At 35.1% G+C, this 12,697-nt stretch overlaps 1 protein-coding gene across 3 annotated transcripts in view; it reads right to left on the bottom strand.

Moving 5' to 3' along the window:
• Nucleotides 1–1,903: 1,903 nt before the first annotated feature.
• The window catches only part of EED (embryonic ectoderm development), a 33,061-nt gene continuing 22,267 nt past the window's right edge, over nucleotides 1,904–12,697 (bottom strand). For 2 of the 3 annotated variants that reach the window (XM_082340489.1, XM_082340487.1), the window contains 5 exons: nucleotides 11,881–11,986; nucleotides 10,637–10,711; nucleotides 3,464–3,622; nucleotides 2,656–2,729; nucleotides 1,904–2,239 (listed from right to left, as the gene is read on the bottom strand). In XM_082340489.1, the coding sequence (XP_082196615.1) occupies nucleotides 2,113–2,239; nucleotides 2,656–2,729; nucleotides 3,464–3,622; nucleotides 10,637–10,711; nucleotides 11,881–11,986 (541 nt within the window). In that variant the 3' untranslated portion in view covers nucleotides 1,904–2,112. The remainder of the gene's footprint in view (nucleotides 2,240–2,655; nucleotides 2,730–3,463; nucleotides 3,623–10,636; nucleotides 10,712–11,880; nucleotides 11,987–12,697) is intronic. The other variant, XM_082340488.1, reaches the window with a different exon arrangement.

Raw genomic sequence — 12,697 nt, 5'->3', positions numbered from 1 at the left:
AATAAGCACAATCTGTGCAGCAGAATCATCTGGGTGAGTTTTTAAAAAAATACTGAATTCAAATCTCTCAGGTTGGGGCTCAGAGATCAGTCATATGCTCCCTAATGATTCTGGTGCACTCACTCTTTCCACCGACCAGCATCTGGGAACCATTGCATGGCACAGGTTTATACAGGGACCTAATTAATGCAATGCTTTGCACACCTGGCCAATTAAGTTTATAAATAAGTGATTCTCTCCTGTCTACTAGGAGCTCACATTTTAAGGCAAAGGTAATAAATTATTATTTTAGAAGGCCCTTCACAAAGGGTTTTGACTTCCAAGAATTACAAACCCTGTTGCAGCCAGCTATTTTCAGGGATTTGAGGGAAACAATACAGCAACATAGGTAGCTACTCAGAACTGGGATTATTAAAACCTTGATTTGCAATCAGTCTTTCAGAATGATAAATCAAACGTTTTTTTATACAAAATTTTAGTGGTTTAAAAAGTAATTTTGCATTAAAAAAAATCAAATAATGGCCAATAGAGTGCTATACATTACTCACAATGATTTTCTGACAACCCATGATTAAATGGTTTTAGAATTAAACACAAATACACACTCACTCATTACACAAAACATAACAGAAATCACCCAACGTTTTACATTTCACGTCAGCCTGGGGTAACTGAAGCAAGGAAGGTGAAATGAGTCTGCTTTTATTCATCTGAAGTCTTGCTCTGCATCAGAAAATAACCACAAAACACCAAGAATCTCTTTAGAAATCCACCAGTTCAATTCCAAAATGATAGTCATTTTCTACAAATCACAACAGGTTAACCACTGCGCCACCAGGGAAGTCCCTTTAATTCTGTTCTTGCCACTGCATACAAAGCACCCTATGTTTGGGACAAAAATCACCAACTACTTTTTTTTTTAAATAAATTTTTATTGATTGATTGATTGATGGCTGCATTGGGTCTTTGTTGCTGTGCGAGGGCTTCCTCTAGTTGTGGCGAGCAGGGGCTACTCTTCGTTGTTGTGCGTGGGCTTCTCATTGCGGTGGCTTCTCTTGTTGCGGAGCACGGGCTCTAGGCGCACGGGCTTCAGTAGTTGTGACACGCAGGCTCGGTAGTTGTGGCTCAGAGGCTCTAGAATGCAGGCTCAGTAGTTGTGGTGCACGGGCTCAGTTGCTCCACGGCATGTGGGATCTTCCCAGCCCAGGGCTCAAACCTGTGTCCCCTGCACTGGCAGGTGGATTCTTAACCACTGTGCCACCAGGAAAACCCACCAACTACTTTCAACCCTATGATATCCTCAATTTACTTATTTCTCTTAACCAATACCCTTCTAGAAAAGGGGACAATAACTCACTATACAAACGTACTCCCCATTTCTTTCATTTTTCAACCCACTGCATTTAACCTTCTATGTCCTCTCCCTCCCTTGCTCTACTGATAGTATTTCCCTAAGATTACTAATGACCAAGTTGTAAATCGAATGGCAATAATATTTTTTAACTATAAAGATAGGTTATTACAACATTACATGTCACAACTCTTACAGAATTTACTTATTACAAAATTATTATAGAAGAAATCATTAAGAAATATAAAACCATAGGAAATACAATTTCCAATAAAGATAAGGGTTTAGTGTAGTCAAGTACTGTTCTAATTGCTTCACATGTATTAAATCACTTGATTCTTTTACTTACCCTAGGTCAGTTAGTGGCAGAGCCAAGATTAAAATTCAGTTTGTTCTAGAGCTTATACTTAATCACTATATTATATAGCTTTCTCCAGTTACACAAATAAAACAATAATAATCACTGCAAAAAGATAAGGTGTAATTTTATTACTTTCAACATTTCTTTTCATCACAATGAACAAAACAAAATAAACTAAAATACAACACAGCTTTACAAAAATAAATTTTTATTAAAAGCAGTAGAGTCTGAGCAGGAGACAGTACAAAGAGTGTAAACAATGTAAACATCACTACATTCAGCTCAGCTTGATTGAACGCTGAAAGACAACTCTAAATGCTCTATGTGCCCTTACTAGCAAGATACGTTAGTTCTACTGTACACAGAAAACACACTCTAATTTTGATTGAGAAAAAGTATTTTATCGAAGTCGGTCCCAGCGCCAAATACTGGCATCATCACAAACAGCTATAAGAATGCTGCTATCCCTGCTAAAACTGGTTTGTCGAATAGCAGCACCACATTTATGATGAGTCAGTGTTGTGCATCTAGGGAGAAAACATGACAACAGGTTAAATACCATGCATATATAATGCTGTCAGTATCTAACTTAAAACAATGAATCAGAAAATGAATAGATGTTCCAAGTCATATAGAAAGCACTTGAAACCAGAATACACTTCACTAAGAGCCCAATCTCAAATTTCATAAAATTTGGGTATATTTTAAATCCAAGAGGCACCATGTGACTTATCTTAAAAAAAGAGAAATAACTTATTACCAAAGTACTTGGGAAAAACAATCATTATTAGAATAAAAAAGAAATACTTTACAATACTCTGAGAATGTAAATGTTACAAATGATTTAAGGATGTAATTGATACTTGCAATGCCTTCCTCTATGCTGACATAACACTTTGGAGAAAAAGTCAGAAATTATGAAGAGGAATTTCTAAATACTTACTTGGCTTTATGAGGATCTTCTACTTCTAAATCCCAAACATAAAGTTTGCCAACCTGATTGCCCAATGCAAGCATCTGTATAAATATATTTAAAAAAAAATCAAATTATTAAAATAAGCTATAAAGATTTCAAACAATCCTAAGACATCTTTCTTATTTCAGAAAAACATCAGCTCCAGCCTATGGCAACGTTCTTAGTTATTTCTTTGCATCTTATATTTCCTATATTGTGTAAATGAGGATAAGAGCAACTAATGCTTCACAAAGATGTCTTGAGTAAAATAAGGAGGTTATTTTGCAAATTTACAAAGAACTTTTTACAATTTACTTACATAGTTAGCATGTACTCTTTATTCTGCCTTAAAGAACTGTAGTAAAAGCCATAGGAAATTTCCAAAGCTTTCATATAGAAATAAATACCCAAGTAATTTGTTATCACAAAATTCTAACACCAAATTTTTAAAAAATTTTAGATAACTAATATTTTGTCTCTATCTTCCACGTTGGTTTTCTATATAAAAAGATTAACACCCTAATCCAAAACAATAAATCTTAGTAACAGATGTTACGGAAAGTAAACACCTAACTGCCACCACTGACACCTGTCGATTTTATTTATAATAAGCACTGCAGATGGTGTGCAGAGCCACAAGGGTAGAATAAATAACATCAAAGGCCAAAGCAATTAATACAAAAAAATCAAGGTAGATTAAACTTAGAGGTAATAGAATACAGATACACTACAGAGAAAACTAAAATTGCCATGGTTTTAAGTCAAATAATTTCACAATGTAAAAATATGTTGCTACCTTTTGCCAGAAATCCATAGAAAACCTCATGTACCAAATGTCACACTGGCTGTAATCAAATCGCCCAAGAATAGTCACATTAGACTCACTGGGTTTAATTTTATCTATATCATCTTCCATTTTGCCAGGTTTCCAGCATACAATGGCATTTTCACAAGACTTTAAAAAAGACAGAAATGAGAAAAAAAGAAATGTTAATCAAAGAACTGAATTTTAAACATTAAAAACAAAGCTTTTTCTCTACTATCATTTCAGAACTCACAGCTCTTAGAACCTGGTTATCCATCTACTGAGTCCAGCGATATACATTCATTTATATTTACAGAGTCAGTATCCACACTTACGGACAAGAAGTCTGATTATCAACAGATTTTGACAGTACAAAAGCATTACACTGTCTAGAATATTCATTTTTGAAGTCACAATTTCTCTTCCAAACCAAAACAAATTCAGCTTTAGATACTTCAGCATCCAGAGACTTGAAGTATTTTATAGCAAACGTAAAATTACAAACACTGTATTAGAATACACAGCTCTTCAATATGGCCCCTGCTTACTTCGCTAGTTTCATCTTTCCCCATTCCACTTCTAAACCCCCGTGGTTCCCTTTGTATCTGGTTAACTATTAATCCTTCTGTCTGCACTACATGATAGGTGCTCAAGAGATGTCATAGGAAAGCTAATGAATTCATAGAAGGGGCCTTAGAGATCAGATTATACAGAAGGCAATAAAAGCAGTGGTTCAATATCAAGACACTGATAAGGGGATGGGATTAAAATAGGCTGAGTTACACCTTCCCGGTCCTGCAACACTGAACCTTTACATACATTCTCTTTAAGCAGCAAGTGGTAAAGAATAGAATGGGAGGAAAAAATGCAAAACAGAGGGCACTATTTATATTCCTGTGTAGGTCAGTGATTTGCTGGCTAAGGGATATTTGGCAATGTCTCTGGCTTCTAGTTAATAAAGGCCAGAGATGCTGAACACTTTGCAAGGCAAAGAACAGCTCCTGCCACAAAAAAGAACTGTCTTACCCAACGTCCACAGGGCCAGGACTGAGAAATCCTGGTGCAGGCAAAGAATGCCTCCTGGAACTTTACAGGATACAGCCTAACAGCCCCATGTGGTAGCTCTGTGGGGTCACGGGGAGATTAGGGAGTGGACAATATGCTTTTTTTCTTCTCTCCCCTTTTTGGATTATATAAAATCCCAGGGATATGGATCTGTTATACAAGTTCTTTATTGTAAAGTATCTTAGAGATCACCTAGTCTGATGACTCTTAACTAAGTACACAATTGGATTGATATAGACTGTACAGCTTTCTTTAAAAATTCAGCTTGACCCCAACCCTACTGAATCACAAACTCTGAGAGGGGAGGCCAAAGCAGCAGAATGTAAAATACTTCTTTTAAGTGCTTCTTACTGACTATACTGGTAAAGGATCCTTAATCAGTGGAGTTCCCTCATGGAGAACTAAATAATTGCACTAATGGATGGCTGTACTAGAAAATCATCTAGAGAGTTTTTAAACATTACAAATTCCCAGGTCCTTATGCCAGATTTAGAATATCTGGGGATGAAGCCTAGGAATCTATTTTTGCAATGTCCTCCCAATAGTTCTAATGTGGAGCCAGAGTTGAGACCACCAATATTCAGTTCAGCTTCCCATCTAAAATGCAGAAATCCTTTCCTGTATCATCTGATTAAGTTCTAAGAGCAGAAATTTTAGAGCTACTCCTTTTTAAATTCTGCTTCCAAAACAGATGAAGTAGAGGTACTTTTTCCTATTTATCTCGTCAAGTACAGCTTAAAAGTCTGAAGGGTAGGGAGGAGGCAGACTGGTTAGGGGCCCTGGGACATGAAGCACATTGAGTTGCTTGGTTTTCTTTTGCCTCTTTATGTATCCCAGACTGGATGCTAGAGAAGGTAGCAACTCAACAAAGCTAACAAGTGAAGACAAAAAAAAAAAAAAAAGCCCCAACAAAAGCCTACTCTCTGCAAAGGACCAGGAAAGTGGCAACCTAACATGAAAGAAAATTTTCAGGTAAACACTTAATACCACAGAAAAAACAGTGGACCCGTCCACACATGTGGACCAGCAAAGTCCCAGTGGGGTCCCTTCTCAGATGATAACTAAACACTTCAAATACGTAACACCCTGACTCCTCCCTACCCCTCATGGTAATGAGGTGACTCTCCTCCTCCTCCTCTGCCTGGGGTGGTATTAGAGGAAGCCTAGCAGAGTCAGAACGTTCACAACCACCCACCACTCTCAGTGTCAGTGGAGACCACTCAGGGAGCAGTACTGAGGCCTCCCAACCCCTCTTGCTAGGGTGGTATCACCTGAGGCCCAGTGAAAAGCCTGAACTCCCACCCCAGTAGTAAAGAGACATCATCACCAAGTCAACCAAGTGGGGAACCTGAACTTCCCTTGCCACCTGCCAATAATGAAGCAGCACTCCCCTTCCCCAGCTGAAAATTTATCAAAGGAAGCCTGCTTAAATATCAGTAAGATCCAGAGTTTCCTAACAGTAACCAAAATATCAATATCTTAATCAAAATTCACTTGTCATACCAAGAAATGTAAAAATCTCAACTTTAATGAGAAAAGATTATCAAGAGATACCAACACTGAGATGACATAGATGTTAGAACTATCTGACAAGGATTTTAAAGCAACTATCATAAAAATGCTTCAATGAGAAATTACAAACACATTTAAAACAATAAAAAAGTTTCAGCAAAGAAATAAAAGATAAGAATCACATGTAAATTTTAGAACTAAAAAAACTATAACCAAAATAAAAAACAACTGAAGGGCTCACCAGCAAAAAAAGAGAGATGAAAGAGTCAGTAAATTTAAAGTTAGAACATAGAAATTACCCAATTTGGACAAAAGAAAACAGACTTATTAAATAATAGAGTCTCAGGGACCAAACAAAAATTATAATATTCACATCATTAGAGTTCCTAAAGGAGAGGGGGAAGAAAGTGGGGCTAAATAAGAATTTGAATAATGTCTGAAAAGTTCCCAAATCTGGGACAAATTATGTCCCCCAAAGACAAACCTACTACAGATTCGAGATGGTGAGTGAACCTCAAAAAAGATAAACTCAAAGAAATCAATATCAGGCATATCACATTCAAATTTCTGAAAACTAAAGACGAAGAAAAAAAAATCCTGAAAGAACACCTTACCTATAGGAAAAAAACAATTCAATGATGGCAGATGTCTCATTACAAATGACAGAGACCAGAAAGAGGGGGAACAACATTTTTCAAATGTTTAAAGAAAAGAACCATCAACACAAAATCCTATATTCAGTGAATATATGCTTCAGGAATGAAGGGGAAATGAGGACATCCTCAGACTAAGAAAAACTAAAAGAATTTGTCACCGTTCTAAAAGAATGGCTACAGGAAGTTTGATGAACAGAAAGGAAATGATATAAGAAGGAATCTTGGAATATCAGAAAGGAGGAATGAACAACAGAAAAAGCAAAATGAGTAAACACAACATTCTGCTTCTTCTCGAGTTTTAAAATTCTGTTTGGTGGTTGAAGCAAAAATTGTAATACTCTGATGAAGTTCTCAATTGTAAAGGGAATATTTGAGACAATTATAAGTGGAGGAGAAAGAGAGAGGTAAGCTTCCTATACTTCACTTGAAGTGGTAAAATGTTGATATACTGACTGATCACATATATATCATATATATATATAGTAACACCCAGAGCAAATACCTACACAAAGAAATATACTCAAAAGTAGTATAGATAAATCAAATTGGAATTCTAAAATATGTGCACATAGGTGAAAAAACCCAGAGAAATGAAAAGAATGAAAGAAAATTAAATGGTAAACTTAATGTAATAATTGGTTAGTTGAGGCTCAAATATAAATGGTCTGAATATACTAGCTAAAACACAGTTTGGCAAAGTGAATTAAAAAAATATGACCCAACTATATGCTGTCTCTAAGAAACTCACTTCAGGTATAACAATACATGTAGATTAAAGGTAAAAGGTTTGAAAAAGATGGGACTTGCCTGGTGGTGCAGTGGTTAAGAATCCACCTGCCAATGCAGAGAACACAGGTTCGAGCCCTGGTCCGGGAAGATCCCACATGCTGCGGAGCAACTAAGCCCGTGCGCAACAACTACTGAGCCTGCGCTCTAGAGCCCGTAAGCCACAACTACTGAGCCTGTGTGCCACAACTACTGAAGCCAATGCACCCTAGAGCCCATGCTCCACAACAAAAGAAGCCACCGCAATGAAAAGGCCGTGCACTGCAATGAAGAGTAGCCCCCACTCGCTGCAACTAGAAAAAGCCCGCGCATAGCAACCAAGACCCAACACAGCCAAAAATAAATAAATAAACTAAAAAAAAAAAAGGTTTGAAAAAGATATACCATTAATTAAAGGAAAGCAGGAATGGCTTATACTACTGTAAGACAAAGGAGCCATCAAAGCAAAAAATTTACCAGAGACAGAGATGGACCTTACATAATGATAAGAGGGTCAAGCTACCAAGACAAAGCAATACCAAATGTGTATACACCAACCAACAGAGCTGCAAAATGTTAACAGAACTGAAGGAGAAAGGGAAAAAGCCACAATTACAGTTGAAGACTTCAACAATTATTTCTCAATAATTTATTAATTATTAGACAGAATAGTGGACAGAAAATCAACAAAGACACAGAAGAATTCAACCACACTGTCAACTGACAGGATCTAACTGACATTTATAGAACACTCCACCCAACAGCAGAGTATACATTCTTTTCAAGCTCCCATGGAACATACCCAAAACAGGGTCATAAAACAAATCTCAAAAAATTTAAAAGAATCAAAATCATAAAGAGTATATTCTGACCAAAATGGAATCAAACTAGAATCAATAAGAGAACGATAACAAGAAAATTTCCTAGCACCTAGAAACTACACAACACACTTCATATCAAAATTTTTATGAGATGCAGCTAAAGCAGTGCTGACAGGGAAATTTATAGCACTAAATGCTTACATTAGAAAAGTCTCAACTAAATAATCTAAGCTCCCATCGTAAAAATAGAAGAACAAAAACAACTCACAGCAAACTAAAGGAAAGAAGGAAGACAGGAGATAACAGAAAAAAATTTGACAAACCCTTAAAAAGAGTGACAGAAGAGAAGACATAAATTACTAATTTCAGGAATGAAACAGGGGCTATCACTAGAGACCTTGCAGATATCAAAAGGATAATAAGGGAATACTACAAACAACTCTCCACACATAAATTTTATATTAGATGGAATGGATTAACTCCTCAAATAGCACAAACTACCACAATTCACCCGATATGAAACAGTTCATTTGAATAACCTTTTCACTTTTAAGGAAACTGAGTGTTTAATTTTTAAACTCCTCCTCAAAAATTTCTAGGCCTAGAGGCCAGTATTATTGAGACCAAAACCAAAGGCAATATAAATAAGAAAACTTCAGACCAATATCATATCTCATTAATACATATAAAATCTTTAACAAAATATTAGCAAATAGAATTCAGCAACATATAAAAAGAATTATACAGCAAGACCAAGTAAGCTTATTCCAGTGATACAATATTCAGAAACAATCAGTGCAATCCACTGCATTAACAGGCTAAAAAAGAAAAACCAGTGATCATATCAGTTGATGCAGAAAAAGCATTTGACAAAATTTAACACCCATTCATGATAAAACTCTGAAATAATTAGGCAAAAGGACAGCTCTCAACTTGATAAAGAACATCTACAAAAATCATAGTTGATAGACATACTTGTGAAAGACTGAATTCTTTCCCCCTTTAACATCAGAAACAAGCCTAGGATGTCTGCTCTTAACACTGCTATTCAACACAGGACTAGAAGCTTACCAGTGAAATAAGACAAGAAAAGGAAATTAAGAAAAATACAGTTCAGAAAGGAAGATATAAAAACTGTCCTTATTTGCAGATGAAATTATGATCTATGTAGAAAATCCCATGTAATTAACCAAAAACAAACAAAAACCTTCCTGAACTATAAGTAGTTCAAACAGATTGAAGGATTCAAGACTAATACACAAAAATCAATTTATTTCTATATACTAGTAATGAACACAAAGAAATGGAAATCAGAAATACCATTTATTACAGTCACTCTAAATGGAGAGACATACCATAGTCAAGGACCAGAAGACTAAGTAGAGTAAAGATATTAATTCCCCACCAAACTGATATACAGGTTTAACACAATTCCAATCAAAATCTCCCCGCCCCCCAAAAAAAATCCCAGTGAGATTTTTAGTAAATGTAGACAAGATTATTCTAAAATTTATACACAAAGACAAAGCAACCAGAATAGCTAAAATAATATTGAAAAAGAATAAAGTGGAAGAAATCACTCTACCAACTCCAAGACTTATTATAGAGCTAGAGTAACCGAGCCTGTGTATGTAGTACTGGTAGAGGGAACAGAATAGAAAAACCAGAATCGGCCTCATACAAGTATGGCCAAACAATTTTGAAAAAAGTACAAAAGCAATTCAAAGGAGGAAAGATAGGCTTTCAACAAACGGAGCTGGAACAACTGGATAACTACAGGCAAAAAATGAACTTTCTACCTAAACCTCATACAAAAATTAACTTAAAATGGACCATTAAATTTAACATAAACCATTACAATACTTTTTGAAGGAAACACAGAAGAAAATCTTTAGGACCTAGGGCTCAGTGAAGAGCGTTTAAACACAATATCAAAAGCATGATCCATAAAATAATAATTTTTTAAAAAAATCAATAAATTAATTGAACTTTATCAAAATTAAAAACATTTGCTCTGTAAAAGACCCTGTTAAGAGGATGAAAAGACAAGCTACAGACTGGAAGAAAATATTTGCAAACTAGTTATCTGACATAGGATTTATATTTAGAATATATGAAGAACTCTCAAAACTCAACACAGTAAAAAACAAAACAAAACAAAAACCAATCCAATCAGAAAATGAGAAGATATGAAGAGACATCATTGAAAGGATATATGGATGGTAAATAAGCACATGAAAAAGATGTTCAACACCACTAACCATCAGGGAAATGCAAATTAAGACCACGATGATGTATCACTACACACCTATCAGAACAGCTAAAATAAAAAATAGTGACAATACCAAATGCCGGCGAAGATTCGAAGACACTGGATCTTTCATACATTGCTGGTGGGAATGTAAAATGGCACGGCCACTCTGGAAAATAGTTTGGCAGGTTCTTAAAAAACTAAACGAACTTAACCATGACCTAGCAATTGCTCTTCTAGGCATTTATCCCAGAGAAGTGAAAACTTAAGTAAGTCCACACAAAAACCTATACACGATTGTTCAATAGCAGCTTTATTTGTAATAGGCCCAAACTAGAAAGGATCAAAATGTCCTACAATAGATGCATAAGGTTAAATAAACTGTGGTACATCCATTCCATGGGATACTACTCAGCAGTAAAAAGGGAGACCTATTGATACACACAACAACTTGGATGGCATTATACTGAGTGAAAAAAAAAATCTTAAAAGGTCCCATACTGTAACATTCTTGAAATGACAAAATCACATGTGATAAAATAACATAGAACTACACACGCACATTGTACAATGTCAATTTCCTGGATTTGATATTGTATTATAGCTATGTAAGATGTAATAACCAATGGGGGAAATTGGGTGAAGGGCAATATGGGACCTCTCTGAACTGTCTTTGAAACTTCCTGTGAATCTAATTTCAAGATCAAAAGTTAAAAATTAGAAAGGTAAAACTATACCCTCATGGCCAAGGAAAAAATAAATCAGGCTCTGCCCAAGAAAATGTGAAATGCCCTGAAACCTGTATCAAGAAAAGAAACTAGATAGCAGTTTCTCCAAATTTGACAATCCTAAATGTTCAGATGACATCACCACCAACTTCTCTAAATTATCAGTAAAAAATATATATATAAACATATGTATCAACATACTAGAGCAGGGGTTGGCAAACTACATCCCATGAACCAACTCCATCTGTCTGTTTTTGTACATGTAAGTTTACTGAAATGAACACAAACATTAAAAAAAACAAAAAAAACCAACCACACTACTGGCTTTAGATATTGGTTATTTTACAGTAACACTGGATATCAGAGAACAGTATCAACTTGCAAGTTAACATTTTTCATCTTATTGGAACACAAATTATAATTCATCAGGATGTTTTATGTCTAAAACAAATTTCCAAGTCTTTCAATGTTATCATAAGACTTAAAAAAAAAAAAAAAAAGCAATTTCCCATCTGTTATCCAATTTACCAACTGCATAAAAAACTGTGCTCCCTGCAAAGTTCCAACTCACACAAACAATGGAAATACAGCTTAACAGCAGTTACCATACCTTGGAAAGTATCAAATCACCTAACCATCGCACACAATCGACATAATTTCTATGTATGTCTCTGGTAGAAAAGTCAGGAAAATGAATTTTCTGAGAAATAAATGGCCTGAAATGGAAATATCAAAAGTTAAGAGAAAAACGTGTAGCAAAAGCTCACTAATTTTCCTTTTTGGATTTATAAAACTTTGAAAAATAAAATATATATGAATACTAATTCTTTTGTGTTTCTACAAAACTAAATACCTTCTTATCTGTTTACTCGGAGCTAAAATCTCATTCCATTTTTGTTTCTACATTTTACGCCATTATTAGCTCTCAACTGAATTTTGTATTCATCCTATGAAATTTCATTTATAAAAACTGCACCTTCCTGCCTTACTACATATAGGCCAAAATTAATCACTTCAATTCTGGCTATCCTAACCAATAACCAAAAACACCTGATTACAGAGCTGAAAATTTCTCATAGAAAATACTAAGCTACCTACTCAATCCTTTAAAATTAAGCATTAATGGTCTATGAAAGTAAACACATCTAGATTATTTCAAAAGATAATTATCTTTTAGGAACAATGACACATCATTTCAAAGTCTGCTAAAGGTAAAGTTAGGTGAGAATCCTGCCCAGAACAACAATTTCTGAAGGTGACATCTGACAGGAATTTGACATTTATTAATTAGAACTTCTCCTGTATTTAGAAAAGTAAAATATGGTGCAACTTTTCCTTAAAGATGTTTGTGAGAAGACCATAAACTAGAGAAGTTGTTACCAATTCTGAAGTTAATTAAATGTATACCTAATATTTCTAATCTAGTA

This window comes from Balaenoptera borealis (assembly GCF_965194805.1).
Source record: "Balaenoptera borealis genome assembly, chromosome: 11".
Classification (NCBI taxonomy): domain Eukaryota; kingdom Metazoa; phylum Chordata; class Mammalia; order Artiodactyla; family Balaenopteridae; genus Balaenoptera; species Balaenoptera borealis.
This window is presented reverse-complemented; position numbering and strand designations above follow the sequence as displayed.